We start from the raw sequence: 25290 nt of genomic DNA on the forward strand, positions 1-25290 counted from the left end.
TTTCGCATAGCTCTAGGCTCATTTTTAGTCTCAGCTGAAATCATCAGGTGCAATGAAAACCTCACATCATTTTATAGCCTGCTGCTGAAATTATTTCCTGTGCTCCAAATTGGTCTGGGGCATCGGCTGTCATCTTTGTTAGAAAACTCATTCTGTTTTGTATGTACTCATTACCGTAAAAATTGGTTGCATTAATCTTGTTATCACAGATAGATTAGCATATTCTCACCTGAAAGGCAGAAGTCGAATTAGAATCAGATCATTGTTTTGTCTGCCAAAGTCCAAATGGGCTTATTTAATAAGGCAATGTAAAGGGTAGGACTGTATGGTAACCCAGAGTAACTAAGGGCAATTTATATATTTAGAGCAGTTAGATTATAAGACTGCTTTCTACTGCTAGGTATTGGTTATATGATTCTGTTACCTGAAGTGCATATAAAGCCAAAACTGTTTATTTTTTTAGATTTCGATAGAGTGAAAAGGGGTTGTCATGTGGTTTGTCATCTGTGTCCCATAGGGGAGTTTTCACTTTAATTCTTGTCCCATAGACACAACATGGAGTTAGAGGACATTTCTCCAAAGCGAAGGAAATCCTTTCTTAAACCGTTTTCACCAGATAAGTTTCTCCATGGAAAGATACATCGCACAATTTTGGATTTTCCCTCAATTTCAGTTTCAATGGCAATGGTCAACTGAACAAATAAGAGAGCCTAACTCTAACCCTTCCTCATTCTATCCAAAAATGAAAATATGATTGATTTAATAAGGTAGTTTTAAACAAATATACAAGATTGATGTGTCAGGTTGAAACTTTCAAGGCATATTTCAACCTGAATAGTTCCTGTAAGAAATTTGTAGGACATGCACTTTGATGAATCAGGCTTTCAGTATATGAGAAACAGCATAGCGTATGCATTTAAATGTATTTACACCGTGACTTTAGTTTACTCTGTAAACATTTTGCTTGTGTTTTGACCTGGGGAAGTCTGTAATTTAAGACAAAATACAGGGATGGAAAACAGAGATACAAGTATACATAGTAGAAAAAGGAAAATATAGAGAGACAGACATAAAGCGAGGAAGGGAAAGAGACACAGATACAGAGAGAGAGAGAGAGAGAGAGAGAGAGAGAGAGAGAGAGACAGAGAGAGAGAGAGAGAGAAAGAGAGAGAGACAGAGAGAGAGAGAGAGAGAGAGAGAGAGAGAGAGAAATATTGAGGAAGGTAGATAGAAAAAGAAAAGGAGAAAGAGGAATACTGAGAGAGGTACAGAGAAAAAGAGTAAGAGAGAAACACTGAGGGGGAGAGAGATATATTCAGGAAGGTAGAGAGAAAGAAAGAAAGAAAGAAAGAAAGAGAGAGAGAGAGAGAGACATACTGAGGGAGGTAGAGAGACAAAGCTTAAGAGAGGTAGAGGCAAAATGAGGCAGTCAAAGGGGTAACAAAGACACACAAACTGAGGATGAAGCCAGAAAGGCTTGGCTAAAAGTCATTATTTATTTCATATCCTGCTAAAAAAGACAAAAGTTGAAAAAAAATTCAGATATTGACCTCTCTGTTACACATTAGCGGCATATACTAAGCTGTTGTCAGTGTTTTGCCAAAAACATGTCATCATACCTGAAGTTTACAGCAGTATTGTGTTGCTGGTAATAAATCAGACATCTGAAAACTGGTGTCAGAGCCACTGTAAACTAATTCTGGGGTATCTTCTTCCTTTGCCCACTGTAGTCTGTATCCAGAGATGTCCGCACCATTGCTCTCAGGACTCTGCAAAAGAAAATGCATTTTAATTGTCTCATAAAATCCACAAGACTGTGAAGGAGGGAAAATTCAATTGCACCCTCAAAGGAAGCACTGATAAAAGGATAGACAGGAAATGTGCCTGTTGCATTACACGCGTCCAATAACCATTTGGTCCCAACTGACACTATATAAACTGAGCTTACAATAACTAAACAATGACAAGTGCAGGCAATTAGCCATTACTGTGCTGCACATGACAGCCATACTTAAAGATAAAAGCAATCACATCCTACTTGTTCTTCAGTCTTTAATCGTTTCAAAAATGCTGGATGTTCAAAAATTTATTGTGGCTTTTTTAAAAGTCAGCAATTCTAGCCCAAAAATAGCATTTGTCAGCTTTATTGCCAAGTTCAATTATTATTTTTTGTAAAACAAAAAAAATCACTCAAAATGAACTAAACAAAACAAAAAAAACCCACTGCTCATCAGTTCCCTAATCTCTCTTAGGCAACCTGAAGGCACAAGATCAATCACCGACAAGCTACCAGAAGAATTGTGGTTGTTTATTAACCACTTTACTACCTCTATACATTTAAGAATGGCAGAGTGGAGGAGTATTTCTGCAGTGCCATTTATAAATGTAATTGCAGAAATAAGACACAGGTGGCCTCTGTGTCCTTTAATGGCTGTGATCTGAGCTGTCATCAGGGTATGGGATCATCATATAATATAACCACTTATATTGTCCACCATGCAATCTACCCAGCCACAAAGTGCCCAAAACCTGGACAAACAATCAGATCAGCCTGGGCCCAGTAATGTTAAAGTGTATGTAAAGGATATATTTATAAATATAAGTGCCACGCTTAAAAATAATAATATAAAATATATGAATCAAAGTAACCTTCATATATACGTGTAAATATTGAACAACAATGAACAACAGTGATAAAAAAAACACTCAATACATAATAGACACATGCATCTATTCAATCCAACAGGTAAGTAAGTATAAGTTAGTGAAACAAATCAATTTCCATCAAGTACACAAGTCTCTTCATCTATCGGGGGGATGCCACCACTATTGCACAATTGCTATATAATAGACATAACATGCACCTATTTAATCCAATAAGTAAATGAATATAAGTTAGTGAAACAAATCAATTTTCATCAATTGAATAAGCCTCCAACTATCGGGAGATGTGTGTTTTCAGTCCACAACAGGGCTTAAGAGTGGAGTACATTTCTGGCAGACTAACCAGTATTTTCTTGTAGTTGTAGGATCTTTAAAGGGATATAACATGGGGAAATATGCATGTATTGCAGCTGTTATTTTGCCTGGACGTATCCTTTAGGCAGTTATGTTGACAGCAAAGTTTCTTTGCTGTCCAAACTATGTAATTACAAGTTAGTTCCATCAAAACACCAAGTAAACTGATTTGAGACAGATATTGTCTGAAGCTGCCCGTATACATCTGAGATCAATCAAACATGCAAGCATCATCCAACTATCTCCAGAAGTCTGTAGATGCAGATTACAGCCAAACATAAAAACGTCACCCAAGCGTTCATGTTTATGCAGCAGAGGGTAGGAGGAAGCTGAGAGCGGAGGTTGTCAAATCACAAGTAGCAATTTTAGACATCTACACACATGAAATGATCTCTATATCTGGCATTCAACTAAACTCATCCCTATAGGCACACAGTAAGAGCCAAAAGTGAATCTAGTTTGTCCACGGTCGCAAATTACTACACAAGCCTTAGGGCTAGCTCACACCATAACTGCGTGCGTCTGTGCAGCTGCAGTGCAATGTGTTTTTAACACTTTTTTTTCTTTTTATTAGCTTAAAATGGGCTTTCAGGTGCAGTCCAGTGCGTTTGCATGCGGTTTTAATGTTGAGGTTCTGTTGTGATCAGGTGCAGCTAAAATGAGACAAGCAGTATTTTTTCGGACTGCATTGGTGTGAACAGAGCACCAGACATCCCATTGGAAAACATTGCGATGCGATTTTGATGCACCTGCCAAACTGAACAGACTGCATCACAACTGCATCTGGTGTGAACTAGCCCTTAAAGCCAAAGTCCAGGCACACAACTAAATACACAGATGAAATACATAAATAGGAATTGTTTTGCTTGCCGAAAGATTTGTGTTTCTGTCCATCCAGTCCTTAGGTTTACACAGCCCAATCCTATATGGCAGGAGAAGTTAATTGATTCTTCTCTGCTGCAGTTCATTACAACTAAAGCTGGCCACACACTTAACATTTTTTTCTTGTTCAGCCCGCAGGATGGAGGAATCTCCCTTGCCGGCTATTATATTCTGACTACTGGCACCAGTCAGAATGCTGAAACAGTCACTGTAGCTGATTGGCTTTAGTCACTGTTCAGCTGACAATTTATGGACTGGCTCCTTCGACAAAAATCAATTGGATAATCGACTTTCGTCAAACCGGCAGGGCCACCTTCCGTTAGGATTTCGGCAGATTCCCATGAACTGGCAGAAATTCTACCAGTGTATGGCTAGCTTAACAGGTCTCCTCCCTGCCCTGGACAGTGAAAGAAGAATCAGTAGACTGATAGGCGTATCGCTCTATTACTCTCCTCCTATCACCCTAGTCCTTGTAGTGCAGCTCAGATGATTGGCTCCTTGTGCTGCTTCTCCCTCTGCTACTCTGAGCTCTGCTATACAGACAATGCAGGAAGCTGATACCAGGTGAAATGCAGGTACTTTTACTGTTATTTTATTTTAAACCCATTTAACTATGTGTTAATGAATACAGAACTGCATTAGTTTGTATCTTTTATATCTGTTTGGGATGCAGCTTTGAGTAGAAAAAAAAGATAAATCATTCGGTTTAGCTTTACAAACTTTAGAAGAGTTTTCAAACATGGCTGCATTGTCAAACTGTGCTAAATGAAAGGAAGATTCTGTATATAAAGCAGCCTACAAATATGCTGAGCACATGTTCAGTCAGAGCAATAATTTCATTTCTGTCTCATCAGTGGAAGTGTTGTAAAGAAGGGCTTCAATAAAGGGCTGTATTTCTGACGACACCAACGTTTTCTTATGAAAGCAGACACTCATCTTACCTCCCAACCTATATGTACACATGTGTCAGAGAGGAATGTCAGAACTGGAGGCCTGCACTGTGCGGGTGGTCCTGCAGCAGTCGTGACTTCTGTAGCGTTTGAATAGGGCCCATACTGAAATAAAAAAAATATATGTGAGTTCCATTCACTGATTAATCAAAGGCTTGCTCAAATCCGTGGTTAAAGATTGATTTAGTCAGGTCTTTTATATGTTGAAAACACAAAAGAAACATTTTGAAAAAGAGAAGGCAAAGTTTTCTTTTTCAAGCACAATCTGTATAATGCATACCACAAGTTTATCCCACTTTTGCTGTCACATTTGATACCATAAATTATTGGCGCAGGGTCCAGTAAAGTCTTTTTGAACTGAAAGGTAAAGAGATTTGCATGCAAGCAATTTACTTGTCAATTCACTTCACTGTATATGAATCTGATGAAAGAGATGCAATGCTATAATATTGAATTTTGATAGGTTACTGTGCTTTAAAGCACTCTGCATAGAGCTGTTGCTGCAAGCATTGCCTAAACAGATTCTGACAAAAGTCATGATTTGTTATTGTGGTCCCATAAAAAATAGAGAAGTTATAGAACAGAGTAAAGCTGGGTACACAGAGCGAATTTGCTCCGTTGGTGACCCGAACCCCTCAACAGAAGTTGATCATTAGATCGATATTTGTCGAAGGAACATTTTGGAAACTCCTTGGGTGATCAGCTGCAAGCATCGCTTGGGTACTCTGACAGTGAGCAGTGCCGTTGTCAGAATACAAAGCTCACAGAGGGAGATGTGTCCATTCACGCTGCTCAGCATGGATGGAGGAATCTGTTACATTTTTTGCATTTAGCAGGTTGAACAAAAAAAATATACCAGGGCATACCCTACTTAAGATTTGGCCTTTATCTACAGCTTTTCCACTAGGAAATGTCTGATTGCAAGATGTAGCACAAGGCTTTGCACCTAAGCTGGCCATACACTACTTGAATAGCCTCAGCCAAAATTTGAGTACTGTCAAGACTCCCCCACCCCGTTGGACAAAAGTGGATATTTTAATTGAACGATTCAAACAACCGTACAGTCAGCTGCAGATACTGTCTGGGCATTCTGGCAACAGCACACCCTCTGCTCTCAGAATGCAATAGCCTTGTGGGGTTGGGGGAATTCCCCCATACATGTTGTTGAGTCCTCATTAATGTATGACATGGATTCCAGATTTGTGATCTTGAAAATGAAATCTCTTCTGGTAAGTAGTCAATAGAGACAAAAGGCATGTAATATTAATCACCTCACCTGCAATGCATAACTTAAAAGTGCCAGAAATAGGTTTGTGTGGACATGTACACTTACAGGTGAAACTCGAATAATTAGAATATCGTGCAAAAGTAATTGCAGTAAGTGCTGCAAAAGGGGCCCAAACCAAGTACTGAGTACATATGCATGCTTGTACTTTTCAGAGGTCCGATATTGTTCTATGTACAATCCTTGTTTTATTGATTGCATGTAATAATCTACTTTTTTGAGGTTGTGGATTTGGGGTTCTTGGGGTTTTCATGAGCTGTAAGCCATAATCATCACAATTATGACAAATCACGGCTTGAATTATCTTGCTTTGCATGTAATGAGTCTATCTCATATATTAGTTTCACCTTTTAAGTTGCATTAGTGAAATAAATGAACTTTGCACGATATTCTAATTATTCGAGTTTCACCTGTATAATGCCAGTCACTAAACAACATAAAGCTTCTGCATAGGCAACACATTTTAAGTGGTGAAAATCCCTAATCAGTATCTTAACTCTAAATGCCTCTTCCTTCTCAAGATGCCCATTATTAGCTGAGGTCATCAGAAACCTCAGTGATAATGTTATCTCATTTCCTGCCCAACCTTGCCATCTCTGAAAATAACGTTTTAAACAACGTAGACTTTACATATAATTGGTTCCTTGTGCTGCATCTCTCTCTACCAGCCTAAGCCCTGCTGTACAGGGACTGCATGAGGCTGATACCAGGTCACATTTAAAAACTTACACTGCTTACATTTAAAACAATACATTCACTAATATATTAATGAATAGAGAGCTGTATTAATTGGTGCCTTTTATATCTGCCTGTGATGATAGCAATGACGATCACCAGCACTCGCAAAATGTAATAAATCCTCAGGTTCTTTTTATTATAGAACAGTGTTACATGTATCATATAGCCAACGTTTTGGAACTGCGCAGGGTCCCTTCATCAGGGCAAACATAGTCACTATGTTTGCCCTGATAAAAGGACGCTGCGCGGTTCCGAAACGTTGCCTATATGATACATGTGATGCTGTTCTATAATAAAAAGAACCTGAGGATTTATTCCATTTTGCGAGTGCTGGTGATCTTCATTGCTATCATCTCTGGATTTGAATGGCGCCATCCATGGACATCACTGCGAGCACCATTGCTGTTTTCAAGCATCAAAAGGTCCTGGTTGCTGTATGGTTTGAAGGGGACATTTCTATTGACTGCTTTTATATCTGCCTGGCGTTCAACTTTAATTTACACAAATTAAGTAAATCAACACTTTCCGGATGTAACAGAACTTGTAAATAATACAAAAATAAAAATATCCATGTTTGAAAATGCAAACTGAAAGCACCATTAACGATCCAAATAAACAATTGTGTATAATGATAGCACTGAGAAAATACACAAGACATTATGCATGACACATGAATTTGCATTACGCAGAGAACAAAATCACTTACTCCTCCGTCATTCAGGGCTCGTACGCTGAATTGATAAGTGCTTCCAGGAAGCAGATCGCTTACTGTACATTCCAAATCACTTCCATGGTAAACCTCAGTGGTATGTCCTCCAGGTACACTGAGCTCTAAGCTGTACTCTGATACCTGACACTCTGACCCCATCACAGGGGGATCTGAGGAGAAAGGGTAGGTTTTGGGTAAATCGAAATGCATAATGAAAAACTGCATATTAAAATTGTAACACATTTCAATAATTTATTAACGTCTACTGGAAGATGAGCCTCGGTGCATAATTGAGTAATTGTCCTTTCTTTTTGTCTTAGGACTGTGACTGACTACTAATTAAAGGAATAATACACCAAAATTACAAAGGAGTTGCAGTAGAAGCATGATAAGGTTCCACAGTCTATTCCTACATGGCCATAGTGCTCATCAGTCAAATATGAAGCACACAAGCAAGAAAAAAAAAAGGAATTGTTTCTCAGGAAAATGTTAAACACACATTGATTCAGATACGTACAAACTAAAAGAAGTAAGGGTTAAACACGGAGAACATTGTGTGGTGAAATCCATTATCTTTCAGATAATTTCCTGTCCATTTATTACAATGAAGAACAAAGCAAACCTGCTAGAGGTTTAAATTGAACCAGTCACCACTGGGCATCTGTGAAATCTCCCCTCAAGCTGGCATTACAATGCAGACTTAACTTTCTTAAAATGTTTGGTTTTTGCCTATTTGCTTGTATTCTCTCCTTGTCATAGCAGAACAGTCTGAGTGTCAAGCTATCAGGGCATCCTGTTCCCTACCTGAACTCTGGCATTAAAGTGCTAATACCAGACAGTGAATAGGAAGATGTTGTAGATTACATGAAAAAAAAAGTATTAAATACTTTAATGACCAACGGCAGCTAGATACAATTTCGGATATGAGCACTGAGCTCAGGCAACAGACAGGTCAGCCTCCATTGGGGCCTAACATCCACAAAACTGAGCTGACCTTTTTGCCTTGACAGGAAGAGATTATAAGTGATGAAGAGCCATCCAGACTGGTTGATAATACATTATTACAGGCTTTGGTTACCTTTACAGACAATATAATTGCAGTATTGAATATGTCAAGTTATGTGCAGATATGGTTATAGTTACTGACATTCAGTATTAGTAAATAGTATGAATACATTGTTGCAAAAATGTAAGTTGAGTTTAGTAGTTCTTTAATAGGATACATTCTATTACATTTTGGCTTTGCTTACAGTTACAATTCTTTGCCATAACCTATAAAACTGCTTGTAACTTACTTGTAAGTAGAACATTTACAGTATTTCCCCCACAAACCTCCACAGCAGAAAACCAAAGTAGCCACTTCTGTTGTAATCAAAGAAACATTAACCCTGGTCAGTCTAACTACAGTAAGTGCAGTGTTTACTAGCTCTTGAATTTGTGGCACCTATGAATACCAAAGTCTGGGCACGCAGGCCATTACTCCCTAAAAAAGGCCAAAACCAGATCAGGAAATGGAAACTACACGTGCTGGAGCTAGTAGCAACACTGCTTCTTTCATAGAAGTCCTGCAGGTACTTACCCCATTGTAAATGTACTTCTTTATGCTTTGGTTTGCCTACGACTCTTGGTGTTTGACAAGGACCAGGTGCTACACACAATGTGCGAAAAGGCTGACTTTCAGAACACTGAAAAATATTGTTGAGATAGAGACATAATTTAGACAAACCAGTCACTAAATCTGCCAGGCAAAATGCATGCTGCACTGTCACCCTTATATCTTTCCCAGGGTGCTGCCATGGTATTTCACCAGAAGGTGGTAAAGTAATGCTATCAAGTTTTACAACAGTGGGGGAATGGTTGACTGGATAGACAATCCCTGTGCACGCTTCCTGGTAATGTGAAGTCTTGTTTTGTGCCAACCAAAAAGCACGAGGAGGAAGGCAGGGTTTACTCTAGATTTTACTAGCACATCAAAGTTTGCATGCAGCAGGCTTTGTCTTTTCGTGGATGTATAAGACAGTGAAGGAAGAACACAAAGAAATTATCATAGTTACAGTTATCATTATAAGTCAACCATTGACCAACTGCAGTTAAACACAGCTGTTTTTTATGAAAGGTTCACTTTAAAACTGAACTCCAGTCAAACAGCTATATCCAAAAATGAAATGCATATATTGAGGCAGTTACCTACCAAATGATCTGTATTTCTATTCATCTAATCCAGAGATATACACAACCATGCCACATGGCACAAACAAGCAGAGGACACCACATTCTCTGTTACTCTATTGGACTGTAGAAGGAATACAGTGGTGTCTATTCCTCACCCAAGCTTGCCAACGGAACAGTGAAAAAGCAGCATAAGATTGATGAGGTCATCCATCTGCTCACTCTGCTCTCTCCTCCTATTTTTATGTTCCTTGTCAGCACGTTTGCATGCAACACACCAGATTGGCTCTTTACTCCTGCCCCCTCCCTTACCTAGTCTGAGTGCTAAAATATAGGTAATTAAAAGGCTGATACCAAGTCAAATCTCCACTGGTTGCATTCAAAAAATATAAATGTATTACTGAATACATAACCGCATTCATTTGTTTCTTTAATTTCTGCCTGGATTTCAGTTTTAAGAAAATGTTTGAGAACATGGGTGAATGAAACTGAGCATATTAGGAAAAACTGGATAAGCAGAGGACATGTTTAGTGAAAACCAACATAAAAACAGACAGTAATACCAAAAATAGCAAAGATGAGGTTTTATGTATATATTGTGTATATTATATACATACATTTCCTGTAAAGGTCATGCTTCACCCTGTCCTTTCCACCTCCCAAGACCCCCTTATTGGTCCTGATAGGCAGCATCATTGCTTAATAGGCTGGTTTGGGAGGTGAGACATAGCTTAACTTTTACCGGAATCTGAAGCTTGTTTATGACATTAGCTTTCTCTATATCTGGATTTACTGATCATTTTCACGTGCAGTTGAAGGCGACCTCTATTAATGCATTGTTTTTATTATATATTGAGTTTCAGCTATACCACTTTGTGACCATTACAGAAAAAAATCAAGATCTGAAAAGGGGACAACAAATTTCCTTGGCAATACAGGTGAAACTCGAATAATTAGAATATCGTGCAAAAGTAATTGCAGTAAGTGCTGCAAAAGGGGCCCAAACCAAGTACTGAGTATATATGCATGCTTGTACTTTTCAGAGGTCCGATATTGTTCTATGTACAATCCTTGTTTTATTGATTGCATGTAATAATCTACTTTTTTGAGGTTGTGGATTTGGGGTTCTTGGGGTTTTCATGAGCTGTAAGCCATAATCATCACAATTATGACAAATCACGGCTTGAATTATCTTGCTTTGCATGTAATGAGTCTATCTCATATATTAGTTTCACCTTTTAAGTTGCATTAGTGAAATAAATGAACTTTGCACGATATTCTAATTATTCGAGTTTCACCTGTAAATGACTAATGACTATACATATGTTGATGCTATATAAATCCTGAATAATAATAGAAAATCTCTTCTCTAAATGTCAATGGAAGACTCTACACTTTGAGAACAGGTTTGGGCCATTGGTGTCTCATATTCATAAAAAACAAATGTGACATTCACGTATACAAAAAAAAAACCTGATAGTTTTTCTTGCTGAACATTTCTTAATATATATAACAGATTAGCCTACCTGACTGTGTCCCCCTGTGCTAATTGAACACACGCGGAGCTTGTATAAAGTGCCTGGCTTCAAGTCATTGCAGGTATATTCTGTTTCAGATCCACTATATGCTACTTTCCACTGCGATGCTGTAAAAATAGGATATCATTATCATAATATCACTCCATAACCAGGAAAAATAACAGAGACTAGAGGGCAACAATGATTACAATGTAACCATTACATAAATTGCACCATCATAATATGAAGCTTCGCTACAGAGAGTACTGAAAGACATATGGTTTAACAGTAACTAAAAAAAGTCTACTTCAAATTCAATCATCTTTTTTCATAATTAAATGACCAAATTGTTTTACTGTACTGTTCTAGCACTGTTCAAAATACAGGTGATTAAAAAAATAACAACAGCATGTCTCTTAGGGTTATTTGTTAATGAGGGCATTTGCCCTCAGCCTACATGACTAGGGTGTCCACTTTGACACTGTTTAGCAATGCAGCTTGGATACATAAAGACATTGTTTTTATTATATATTGAGTTTCAGCTATACCACTTTGGGACCATTACAGAAAAAAATCAAGATCTGAAAAGGGGACAACAAATTTCCTTGGCAATACAGGTGAAACTCGAATAATTAGAATATCGTGCAAAAGTAATTGCAGTAAGTGCTGCAAAAGGGGCCCAAACCAAGTACTGAGTATATATGCATGCTTGTACTTTTCAGAGGTCCGATATTGTTCTATGTACAATCCTTGTTTTATTGATTGCATGTAATAATCTACTTTTTTGAGGTTGTGGATTTGGGGTTCTTGGGGTTTTCATGAGCTGTAAGCCATAATCATCACAATTATGACAAATCACGGCTTGAATTATCTTTCTTTGCATGTAATGAGTCTATCTCATATATTAGTTTCACCTTTTAAGTTGCATTAGTGAAATAAATGAACTTTGCACGATATTCTAATTATTCGAGTTTCACCTGTAAATGACTAATGACTATACATATGTTGATGCTATATAAATCCTGAATAATAATAGAAAATCTCTTCTCTAAATGTCAATGGAAGACTCTACACTTTGAGAACAGGTTTGGGCCATTGGTGTCTCATATTCATAAAAAACAAATGTGACATTCACGTATACAAAAAAAAAACCTGATAGTTTTTCTTGCTGAACATTTCTTAATATATATAACAGATTAGCCTACCTGACTGTGTCCCCCTGTGCTAATTGAACACACGCGGAGCTTGTATAAAGTGCCTGGCTTCAAGTCATTGCAGGTATATTCTGTTTCAGATCCACTATATGCTACTTTCCACTGCGATGCTGTAAAAATAGGATATCATTATCATAATATCACTCCATAACCAGGAAAAATAACAGAGACTAGAGGGCAACAATGATTACAATGTAACCATTACATAAATTGCACCATCATAATATGAAGCTTCGCTACAGAGAGTACTGAAAGACATATGGTTTAACAGTAACTAAAAAAAGTCTACTTCAAATTCAATCATCTTTTTTCATAATTAAATGACCAAATTGTTTTACTGTACTGTTCTAGCACTGTTCAAAATACAGGTGATTAAAAAAATAACAACAGCATGTCTCTTAGGGTTATTTGTTAATGAGGGCATTTGCCCTCAGCCTACATGACTAGGGTGTCCACTTTGACACTGTTTAGCAATGCAGCTTGGATACATAAAGTTCTAAAGAAGATTTTCAGGAAAACGAATCAAGTCTATGTAAGATCCCTCCACACGCTTGAGTGGAATGGGTCACTCTACTGAAGGCACTGTTAGATTTTCCTGGGTTTGCACTTTGCTATTTGTAAATTTAACTTGGAGCATCTACTGCTGGTGAAATCTGGTACTGTGATGTTGTGAAGCAAAAAAAGCATCATTAAACTTTAATAGAGGCTACCATTACCCAACCCATGTTCCTTATACTTATTTTGTAGGTAACTGACCTTAAACGATAACTAAACCACTGTCATAAATGTTGCTAATGATTTAGTGCTGAAGAATAAAAACCTTTTTGGGTATTTTTTGTGGTTTTTAAAACTGTACTTATACTTACCTTTCCATTCCTTGAAGTCTGCGTGATTCTTTTCTCAGCAGCCTTCTCTGCATTCTCACCATGTCCTACGTGTGGATGCACGTCCTCCACTGATGATGTTGTACCATCTACTCCTCAGGTTTAGTCTCAGGCTGACGCAGGCTAAACGTGTAGGCGTCAGCATATCAGCCTGTGGTCCAAACCTGGAGGAAGCAGCCTGGGTAAAAATGCTGCTCCTCCATAGATGTACAATAAATGAGTGATGTCAACCTATGACAGGAAGTGTGTTATTGATAGTATCACCAGATGAAATTAAATAAAAGCATGATAAATGAAAATGAATGCAGCCACCACATCTAAGAACTGGAAAGCTGCAATATATTACATTTTGTTTGGGTGCAGGTGCATTTTAAATGCAATTGAAGTTGCTGCCCAGGAAGTAATACTCAATCTATAAGTTATGTTATGAGTTATGATATGTTATGCTATCAGAGCCTTTTCCCACAGGCATTTTCTTTCCTCATTTCTTTAAAGTAGTAAAGAAAATAGCAGGTAGGGTCTTTTGAAATAAGATACTTGTAAGTCTTTTTTGCCAAAACCTTCCACTTTGCCTTTCTAGCAAGTTTGTTCTATCAGTACACTGTACACTCCTGGTCCATTCCAAACATTTGTAAAATACCAGGAGTGGAAGCAGCTGCCAAGATAATGTAACTTCAGTGTACATGCATTAACATTGAGTAAAACAAGAACACTGCGAACCTGGAAGTAGGGATGAAGGACATGGCAGTGGTGGGGATGAAATGGAGGCTAGGTGTCCTGAATAATGCATCACTGATGGAGATCACACCCAGAGATAAGTGTGCCATACTATGCAAGCATGGTAAAAGCTGACTGTCCATCTCAATAGTTTAATTCTGCTTTAAAATACATTGCTTCCCTGTGAGTACAGTTGTGTTTTTTTATAGTCAGACCTTAACCTCCCTGGCGGTATGATTATGTCAGGAATTTTGTGTCAAAAGCGGTACACTTTTTTGCATGGAAAATTGGTGTTATGTATTGTAGGCCTGCAATTCTTAGTAATTACTTACTTAAACCTGACCAAGCAAGACTTTAGTAGACATCCCAGAAGTGATAAAGTTTGAAACACAAAATCATGAATTATAATCTAATAAATAATATAATTTTATTCAATAATGTAATAAAAAATAATGAAATTTGTCAAACAAAGAAAATTCAATAAACATCCTGAGTGTGATAAATTTTGAAACATGGGACTGCACAAAGTCCGACGTCACAATCAGGACAATGGAACCTGGTTTCTTTTCGGACTTTCTTTCCATTGCCATCTCTCTTTGAGCAGCAAACTACGCACATCCTGGTAGGTGCTGCCTTTTTTGCGGTTGGCGGGATGTAGTCCATAAAGTGACGACCAGTCAGGTGTTCTGGGTTGACAACGTCAACAGCACGACATCCAGGTCGGTTCCCAGCTACTGATGGCGTCTGGTGGTTGAGAAAAATCCGCTCATCCACCTTCCAGATAAACTCAGAATGAACAAGAGGCTTGTCCATCTTTGCTCTGTGCAGGATATATGCATTCCAAAGGCATTGTTCCAGAAGATGCCTGAAGATCTTCTTATAATATTTTTTTTGTTGTTTGCGCATAGCCGGATAAAATGTCATTGCCTGATCGGCTCTGTCGACACCTCCCATGGTGTTGTTATAGTCTATCACGACTTGCGGCTTCAGCACATCTTTCCCACCTTTTGTGTGGACCATGGCAGTGGAGGTATTGTGCACAGAACTCATAAGACACACGTCCTTCTTGTCTCGCCATCGCATTGCCATCATCTTACCCTTCTGCCAGGCAACCATTTCTCCGGTTTTCAGTTTTTTCTTGGCAAACATAGATGGCATGTCACGTCGGTTAGGCCTAACGGTACCATATGCATCAGTCTTGTTTTGTAGCAAAACCTCATGCAGTTCCGGAGACGTGTAGAAATTGTCCGTGGTCACACAATATCCCTGGTTCAGCAATGGCTCCAGCATGTAAGGACAGATTATGTGGCCATCACATAGCCGCTGTACCTGGGGGGTGAACTTCGTGCCTTTACCGGTGTAAATTACCGAATTCCAGATGTACCCAGTGGATGACTCGCAGAGCATGTAGGATTTGATGCCAAACCGCACTCTTTTGGATGCAATGTACTGTATCCAGCTTAGGCGTCCCTTGTAGGCCATCAAACTTTCATCCACGCTGACGTCCCTTTCTGGCACGTAGGTCCGCTGGAAATTGGTCACAATCATTTGGCATACCTCCCAGATTTTTTTTAGTTTGGGCGCAGGATGCGTGGCCTCATCAAATTCTTCATTGTTCGTGAAGTGGAAATACTTCATGATGAGGGAAAACCGGTATTCTGACATCACGGTGCCAAAAAACGGAGTGGCCAGTAACTTATTGGTGGTCCAGTACCATTTCTGGAGCGGTTTCCCCACCACCCCCTGAAGAATGATGAGTCCCAGAAACTGCCAGATGTCCTCTTTGGTCACCGGTTCCCACTTTCTGCTTCTGGAAAACCTGGCATGCAGCGTAGCGGATTGCTGCTCTTGGTAGCGATTTGTCTCCGTGACAATTTTTTCAATTACCTCCTCAGTGAGGAATAATTGCAGGTATGCCAGAGGGTTGTCACGCTCAACATCTACCTTCATCCCAGGTGATCCAGTGAACGGGAATCTTGGGGGCGCTACCTGGTCCGTATCGCAGTCAATAGGGCACCAAGTGCGCACATCGCTGAGGTCAGGTGCAGGATCATCGCCGTTGTCACTTGCCAGATCAGTGTCAGACGACAAATCTCCCCACGACTCACTATCGCTCACTTCTGCGAGCACCTCCATGTCGCTGTCACTCAACTGGTCCAAAAGCGCTTTTGTAGTAAAGTGGCGCTTTTTTGATGCCATGTTATAAATATTTTATGAGCACAAATGACAGTAAAATGGCAGGCAAGGGGCACTGTACAGTGATCAAGTGTCAGATCTGAGGTGATACAGTGTAATCCTCTCAGATTACAATGTATCGCCTCTTTTATGTGTGTGTGTTTATACTTTTGAATTTCCCGCCCAGTTCAGCTCCCATGTGTCGCTGCTGCTCGCAGGGAACGGAACCAGGAAGTCAGATGCCGGCCGCACTCTCGCCCGGCGATCACAGCGGAGGACATCGCTAGATCACCAGGAGAAGGTAAGGAGACTCCGCTGACAGCTCTGCAATGTTACACCGAGCGTGACTCGGGGTATACCGCTTCTGGCAGCAAAAATTAAACCCGAGTCACGCTCGGGATTACCGCTAGGGAGGTTAAAGGATAATTAGAGCCTCCAGTGTTTTTGCATATATCTACTGTTAACAAGCAGTAGATATATGCAAAAAGTGTTTAAAAAAAAGCTTTGAAAAGGGTTAATACTTACCTGTGTCTTCCCCGCGAGCTCCCGTCCAAAAATGTGAACATTCTCCAGCGGCCGCAAAGCATCTTGGGGCGGGCGCATGCGCAGATTACATTTTCGGCCGGGACGCAAGGAGAGACACAAGGTAAGTCTATGGATGCGTGCACCCGCATGCAGACACTGTGGAACAGGAAATGCCAGCAAGCTCCAAGGAGTCAGCGCTGGATCGGAGACCCGCTGCAGCGCTGGAGGGACAGATGAAAAGGACAGGAAAGAAGAAGATCAGATTAAGAAACATCATTTAAAGGTAAGTGCTGATATTAACATTGGGTGGAGTGAAAAACATTTTTGACTTTAATGTCACTTTAAAGGAAAAGGATTCAGGTGATTGTCTGCTAGGGGACTGTGGAGGATTTTATTATATTATTTATTTATGCATTTATATTATTTATTTATTAGATTATTGTACCCCAATCAGAAGACTTCTATTTTTCTTGGACATACAGTACACAGCTCTGATGAGGAGTAGAGCACAATAGGGGAACATAATTTTGACTCTAATAAAAATAGGGATAGTACTCTGAGAGTAAAATGTTTTGTTCATCATTTAAAAATTGAGATGAAAGAAGGGACGTTGATGTAGCTTTTGTCCTAGGTTTGCTTATATCTTTAAACAGCCCAGCATGGTGTTGTAGCTAAATAGCACCGAAATGCGCATATCAGGACACAACAAAGCACTTGCTGATAGTCCTTGTATTATTTTCAGTAAGATGATATTTGATAATGGCATCCACATTTATCTGTTATATAAAGGAGCTGATGGTGCACATCTTTCTGCTCCATTCAGTTCACATTTAATTTTATTTTCCTTGAAATAAAACCTCAACAGGGAACAGGCTTTAACGTCTGATGACCTGCTTCTAGGAATTCATTAGTGGTGCACTAGCAATAGTAACAGTGTAATTGGTAGAAGTGACTATCACTCAGCATTCAATCCTGACTATACTGGGTCTCATCTATTTGTGCAGTGCTCCCTAAGATCACCCTATCCTTTCCTGTGCTTTTAGATTAATGAGTAAAAATGAATTTACATTGTCCATGAAGCAGCTCCTTAACTTAAATGCTCTCAGATAAGCCACCGCTTTTCCATAAAAGCAAAAAAAACGTAGCAATTGATATAGTTTAAAATCAGTGATTTAAAATAATGGGTAGCATTTCATCTTTTGATTTAGAATCACCAGAATTTGTCAAAGAAGCCCATAAGTTATACATCTAATTTTTACAGCGCATGTATTAACCACTTCAATACCAGAATGTTACACCCCCTTATTACCAGGCAATTTTTCAGTTTTTAGCACTGCGTGTATTTAGGTATGGAGGCAGACCTAGGGTTCGAATATTTGCAGCAATTTGCAGAAACAATATAAAGACTAGGTTTCATGAGTTTCAATCCTCATTAAACTACTAAAAACAAACTTTGTTACTGTGGGTTACTACACGCTGTATTTATTTCCACCATGTTGAAAATAAATTATTTCAACATAGTTTGCTGCAAAAAGCTTACAAGTTTGCTAAGCCTTTCTTAATAGCACTTAATAAGTGTATGTTGTTTAAATATAATAATTAGGGATGCACAGATACCTGTTTTTCAGTATCAAGTATGAGTACCCATATATTTTTTTCCGGTACTCGCCGATACCTAATACCGATACTGGAAGTCCCATTAAGGGAGCCGGGCGGCGTGTAATGACTTGCCGCCCGGCTTCCCTGATTAGCCATGAAGCCGTCTCCATGGCTTCTCGTCACCAGGTGCTTTGTAAATAGGAAGAAGTAACACATATAAAGTAGATGTAATCCCAATCTGACTGCAAAAGTGGAAATACACTGTAAAGGCAGGGATGGATTTACCATTAGTCACAGAAGACCTATGCCCCTAGGCAGCAGAGACAATAAGATGTATAGATCAGCCACACATTTTTTCATGATCTGTAGAAATACAGTCATCGCATGTAAGCTCATTTACACGTTGTACTCCATCCTAAGCTTGGCTGAGATCAGTAAAACAAGTAATGTTCTTTGAAAAAGAGGTGATTCTAGTAGAAGTATACTGCTTTGGGCGACAATGGTTGTGTGCCTACAGGATCCAGTGATGGTGATGGCTTCAATTGGAGGGGTTACCCACTTTAAAAGATTTTGCTTTATAACCATCCATATAGTAAGACATAAGGGTTTCATATACTGACATTTCCCTGGTAACCAACTGCTGCACTCTTAACCCTACAGTCACTAAAAGAGCAACTTTTTCCAAGCATAGGAACAGGAGTATTCATTTTTACTACAGCTTTTATTAGAACTATGATTATAGTAACGTGTTGCAACAAAAGACCTTGAAAAACATCTCCATCTTGCCATCTGCTAGTCGTATAAGCAACCAATGTGACCATTTTAGTTGCACAGTATAACCCTTCTAAATTATATTAGTTACAATCACTTTCCTGGCTACTCTTCTAGTAGCATTGGATAAAAAAACAAGATTTCAATATAACACTGATGCCAGTATGGCAACAAGAACAGTGATCGAGCCTTAGCAGTATACCCTCTTGTCTAAAGAAATAATATAAAGTTGTAGTTTAAAAACCTCTTTGACATCTTATCACGCTATCACATACTTGACACAGTACCAGATTATATTTCAAACAGTATATTAAGTTGTTTTTTTTTTTTAATTATTTGTCCCTTTTCTATTCTTGATAAATACAATTTACCTGTACCTGAAAAATGTTACTAGAAGTATAATTGGAGTCCCTGCAGTAAAACACACCTTCAAACGTCCCTTCAGAAATTTCCAAAAGATATTTCAGTATTTCTGAGCCACCATTGTCCACAGGAACATCTGAAAGAAGCACATTGACATGCAGTTCAGCTCTTCCTGAACATCCTAGACGATAGATAGATAGATAGATAGATAGATAGATAGATAGATAGATAGATAGATAGATAGATAGATAGATAGATAATTAAATCATTATTTAATAAAAAAGGCAGGAAGATGTAACCGGGATTTATCAAATGTAGTGTGCGGTTTAAGTGATATGCTTTATTGGCTAACTTAAGTTGTTAAAGTTGCAAGCTTTCAGGATTTCCTAGATCCCTTTGAGAGGCTTTATACATTTTGTAAAGGGATCAAAGGAGTCCCATAAGCACTTGAATAGCTTAAGTAAGCCAATAAAGGGTATAATTTTAATGCCAAACATTCTACACAACATTAACTCTAAAAAGAAAAAAAGGCCAATTTGATTATTTTTTTAAAAACAATTAAATTTCCAGAATGTATCTGGCAGACAGTGGCATAGAAAACATGCTCATAGAAACATCAACAAGCCCAAAAAGGAAACCCTGCCCTCCATATTTATTTCCTTTCCAACCGAAATACATATCTTGGCTTTGTGCCACAGCTCCTTCACTTCTCTCCTGCTATCATTTTTTGAAGCCATGATTTCCTCTATGGTCAGGGATTATCATGGCCTAAGAAAAACTGTCAACTATTTTAAAGGAAAACTGTGCTTAGAAAACATTGAGGCTGCCTATGTTGCTCTTTCCGTACAAAGAAAAGCTAGTCGTCCAACAAATGACATAGGCAAGCAGCTAGCTTTTTTCAGAAGTAAGCAATCAAAGCCTACATATTTCTATCAGTAAAGTCTGCCTGAAAAGGGACACCACTATTAACCATCGAGGTGCGCTTCTTGCTTTAGATTCAGTTTATTACTACAGCTCTGCTGAAATGCCATTCCACCGTCTGGTGGTCATTATTACCACTTTTTGCTGTACCAGCTCTTAGGCAGGTTTAAATGTTTAAAAAGGGTTACAGGTCTTACTTTCAGCAAAAATATTCATGCTACAAAATTTTAATTGGCAAAGAAGAAGAAGGGATGATGTAAGAAACATGGTCTGAAAAATTAATTTTGTAATAGTGTTTATTAACCTCATCTTTAACCAATGCTTATGATCAGTGCTGTCCTCCTTAATAGGGAAAACAGACCTTATCTTGGTTTCTCTGCTAATGGTGTTAGCTGCAGAAATATCTTCTAACAAACAGCTATATTATCAGAATCAAAGTGCATTGGGTCTGAATCCCCACTGTTGGTGACTCTTTCAAAAAAGGAGACACAAATGAAAAGAGAAGTAAAGTCAAATTTTTTTGGCTTTACTTCTTTTGTGGGTCACAGGAGTGTATTTACTAATGCATTCCGGTGACTCAAAGTCAGCAGACAGCAGGGTACTGCCTGCTTCATGCTGACAGCGCAGAGCCACACTGCAGTTGGGAAGCATCTTGATTCCAATATTGTCGGGATCCACCTAGTTGCCTGATTGACAGTTGGCTCTGCCTCACTAGTGCCATAGCCAGCTGTGCCCGCCCCCTCCTTTGTCTGCCCCTCGAATGAGCACTGGAGGAACAGAGAGGGGAGGGGTAAATCCATGTGGGGAGTAATGGCTGACAATCACTGCTCTCTGCAGGGAGAAGACCACGATCAGCAGTTACATGATCGCTCAACTTTCAATATATAGAGCCAGCATGTCACGCGTGACTCTAAGCATTGTGAAGAGTATATTTTACTCTCCCAATACTTTTCCTTTAAGCCAACACACAGACAAGCAGCTTGGAGATGAGGCTTGCTTCTTGATCCATTTGGTAATTAGAAGGTGAAAACTGTCTGTACATGAAAATAAATTTGTACTTCTCAGTTGGAATTTAAGGGCTGTATACAGAGGCGTAACTAGAACCCTCAGGGCCCCGGTGCAAGAAAACCATAAAGGGCCATTATAAAATATTGCATACTGATAACTTAGAACAACAGTTGGATGTATCATTGAAGGACTGAATGGCAGATCCTGCCAAGGTTTAGGAGCGCCTAAACATGTAAGTTGAATAATTTATCATAATACTAGAAATATAATAAAATTACACAAGTTTATAGAATTGGTGTGCGCTGGATGTTCAGTGGATCTGTCTATTGGACTAATAAGGGTATGTGTGTATGTTTCCAGACATCCACTGTTTGTGCTATACAGTACTAATTTGGGTTAGTGGAGGTGAGCAGTACTGTATTCTGTATGGGCCAAGATTCACCATACATATTCAGGAAAATTGTTTACTCCAGACATAAAGGACTTGATATCTATATTTTCCAGCACATTCTTCCTTTTAAAAGAGAATCACCAAGATCTGTTTCTGTTTTATATTATATAGTAGGTTGGTTTCTCTAACAATCATTGGATCTATAAAGCAGCAAATGTTAAAGCTTTTCCCAAACATTTGGCATTCCTAACCGTTGAAATTGAAGATTTCCATTGGATGCCGACACTACTTTTTTGTTACATTTACCACAGTTGTGCTGCACATTCAGCAGTCAGCATTTCAAAAACATTTTGAAAGCAAATGTGCAGTGAATGTGGCTCATTGCAGGCAAAACAGACCCCTATTCTTCAAGATCTGCATTGCAATTGTATAACTGCAAAAGTTTAGCCCAAGTCAAAGTAGACCACATTCCTTGCAATGTAAACCTTTTTCTCATGAATCATATTTATTTTAATGCTTCATTTTTTAGCTCAAACAAAACTCCAAACCCGAATGTCAATCTACCAAGAAATGATTGTGCTTGTCTTATCTATATGAGCATGATAAGAGCAGTGTCTGTCTGAATACCAATGAGACTCTATTTCATTCATTGCACCAGAGACATGTTGTGCAGTTACAGACATTTATTAAAATGCCACATCCATCTCTATCACTGTGCAGTTCTATCATTTGTTAAAGAACTAGAGTAGAGCTATTGCTAGAGCAAATACAATACATTCCCAAAAAACTATGCTGAGCATTTAACTTATAAATTCACTTGTTTATATCAGATCAGATTCAATACTCAAGGTGTCATAAAATGTTAGCATTTTATTAAGTAAATACTGTATTTACCCCACTGAACAGTAAAGCCAAGTGCAGTGATGGTGCCCTTTACTACAGGTCGAGAAGGTGGTCCCGGCCGATCTGGACTTGTTGTGCAGACCAATACTTCACTTGGACAGCTACATCCTTCAACATTGGAGGCAATAAGCTGTAACAAAAGACAAAGGATAACAAAATAAAATGCAATGGTATTTAAAATGCCAGTCACAACGTGTTTAAAGCAGGCTTGACTCATAAAATAAAGCCGTTTTCTTTAATACATTAAATTTACTAGTTATACACACACTAAAGTCCTTTGTGCAATGTACTAAACAGCAATGATCAAATATACCTGGAATTAGGATCAAAACAAAGCTTTCCACATAAATTCTATCTTTTTCTTACATACACGACCTTGTCACATCAAATTATTATTTACCTAGAAGCCTTTTTCTTTTTCAAAAGGTTTATTTGCATTCAGAACAGTATTGTATACAAATCTGATTGGTACAAAGTATGAAGACATACACAAACAGAATTTGCCTTTTATACCATGTACCCGAGTGATACACAAATAAGCTACAGTTTTGTTAATGGCTAAAGTACTTGAATGCGTTATTAAGGTTTTACTCCTGAGTTTAGTGTCACTTTAAACCAGTAACATTTCATCAGATTTGTTAAACTATCATTTTGGACAAAATAGCCTATGCCACAAACCTAATAAGCCAGCACACAAACACCTCATGTGTGAGATGGGGTCTTGGGTGCAATTCACTTTTACATTTTGTTGGGAAAGTGGTGAACTGTATAGTCCAATTTAAGCTTCACATATAAAGCACACAGCATGATGCCTATATCTGTAACAATTATCACACTGCACGGTTGTGAGAAAAGCAGCAAATTTTGTATAACTCTTAAAAGGAGTCATCTTTCATATGTGCTTGGAGCGGTATGATTTCTATATAGACCCCTGTGCCTCTCAAACCAGGCCAATTCTAAAGGAAGCCATTTAAACCCAGGTGAATTGCAGCAGCCTGTGGCCTTTTCACATGTAAGCAATGTAAGAGACATTTACAACCATAAATGTATTTCCTTTTAAGCTAATGCCAATACTGCCAAGTGACATCTTGAAGTGCATCTTTACCATGGGTGGGCAAATTAATACAAAATTCAAGTGCCAGCAGGTTTTTAAGAAGTCAGCTCCGTTGGAAACAATTAGAGAAAACTTCAAAAGTTAAGCGCCAGCTGTAACTTTTCAGAAACATTGGCTACCTGGCTCCAGGGATATGCCCATCCCTGGTTTAAACCCAAGAACAAAAGTGTAATGCATTGCAGCTTTCTGGTCCTTTAGATGTAGTGGTGTCATTAGTTCTCTTTTCTCTGGCTTTTTCCCTTTATTTTTACCTGGTGATCCTGTAACATACTTCCTGTCACAATGTGATACTACTCACCATACTGTATCTTTGAAGGAGCAGTGTGGTCACCAAATAAGCGTGTTATGACTACAGAATACTTCCCCCTCTCTTCATATCCATAACATGGTGGGGTGTTCTGTAGTTTACAGAAGATAGCTGGCAAAGCTGATAATTTTGTTTGAAAACTAAGTATATTTGCACAGGAAGTTACAAGGATAATGGATATCTGGTAGGATCAACAGGTATTTTTTGTACTTGTAGAAAATATACTTGCCTGAAATAAGAAAACAAATGCAAACCCCCACATCCAAGGACCAGAAAGCTGTAAAATATTACATTTTGTGTTCTTGGGTTTAGATATACTGTACTTGGAAGCTGGCCTTTTCTAACACAAATCTTTGCAGCATTATATGGCATGGTTTTGACCTCTAGGCAAAGATCATGCTGCCCTGGCATGTGTGAATGACTCTCACCAAACATGTGGCACTGCTTTTGACACTAATTTGACAATTGCTGCAATCGGTATTTTGTTGCAGAAGTACAATTAAACCATGCTGCCCACAAATTCTGTATCAGACTATTCATTCAAATAGAAATGTACAAATATCTTAATAATTGTAACATTTATTATTTTGTAGGCAGCAATGATTAACGTTGTGGAATCTGCAAGTGAAGCAATATACAAGAATGAAACTATAACACATTTACAACATAGAGGAAAACATATAGAACATCACCCTCTGCTGGCAAACAGCTGCAGCTGAGGCTTACCCTAAATTTGTATTGTGTGCTTCTTTGGAGATTATTCACAGTACATGTTAATTCTTCTCCAGTGTATGCAGGTTGAAATACACTGTCCTAAAAGCATAACATAACAAAGGATGCAAAAAGTTATATTAGGGCATTTTCTTATGACTGTATAAGATTGCTTCCTTTTGCATTTGTTGAGTCCCCCCAAACCAGCAGAAGGCAGCAACTAGTGACACATGACAAAAAGGAGGCTAAAGATGGCAAGGCATGAGATAATAGAGGACAGACATAAGAGGAAAGGAGAGGATACACACGGATGGAATTGCAGGATTGAAGAAGGCTGGCAAACAGAAATACAACAAGACTAAGGACAGATGTTAGTAGCCTAACACAATGGAAAACATGTAAGCAAACTTAAATGCTAT

General features: G+C 38.6%; 1 protein-coding gene across 1 annotated transcript in view; it reads right to left on the reverse strand.

Moving 5' to 3' along the window:
• FNDC3B (fibronectin type III domain containing 3B) overlaps positions 1 to 25290 on the reverse strand; it is a 297291-nt gene that overhangs the window by 58391 nt on the left and 213610 nt on the right. The window contains exons 14-21 of the mRNA XM_018553783.1: positions 24887 to 24973; positions 22731 to 22869; positions 19581 to 19652; positions 12474 to 12592; positions 9162 to 9267; positions 7580 to 7752; positions 4842 to 4955; positions 1620 to 1769 (exon numbers count right to left, since the gene is read on the reverse strand). Of these exons, the coding sequence (XP_018409285.1) occupies positions 1620 to 1769; positions 4842 to 4955; positions 7580 to 7752; positions 9162 to 9267; positions 12474 to 12592; positions 19581 to 19652; positions 22731 to 22869; positions 24887 to 24973 (960 nt within the window). The remainder of the gene's footprint in view (positions 1 to 1619; positions 1770 to 4841; positions 4956 to 7579; positions 7753 to 9161; positions 9268 to 12473; positions 12593 to 19580; positions 19653 to 22730; positions 22870 to 24886; positions 24974 to 25290) is intronic.

The sequence above is a fragment of the Nanorana parkeri genome, unplaced genomic scaffold (assembly GCF_000935625.1).
Source record: "Nanorana parkeri isolate BGI_ZX_2015 unplaced genomic scaffold, ASM93562v1 scaffold129, whole genome shotgun sequence".
NCBI lineage: Eukaryota > Metazoa > Chordata > Amphibia > Anura > Dicroglossidae > Nanorana > Nanorana parkeri.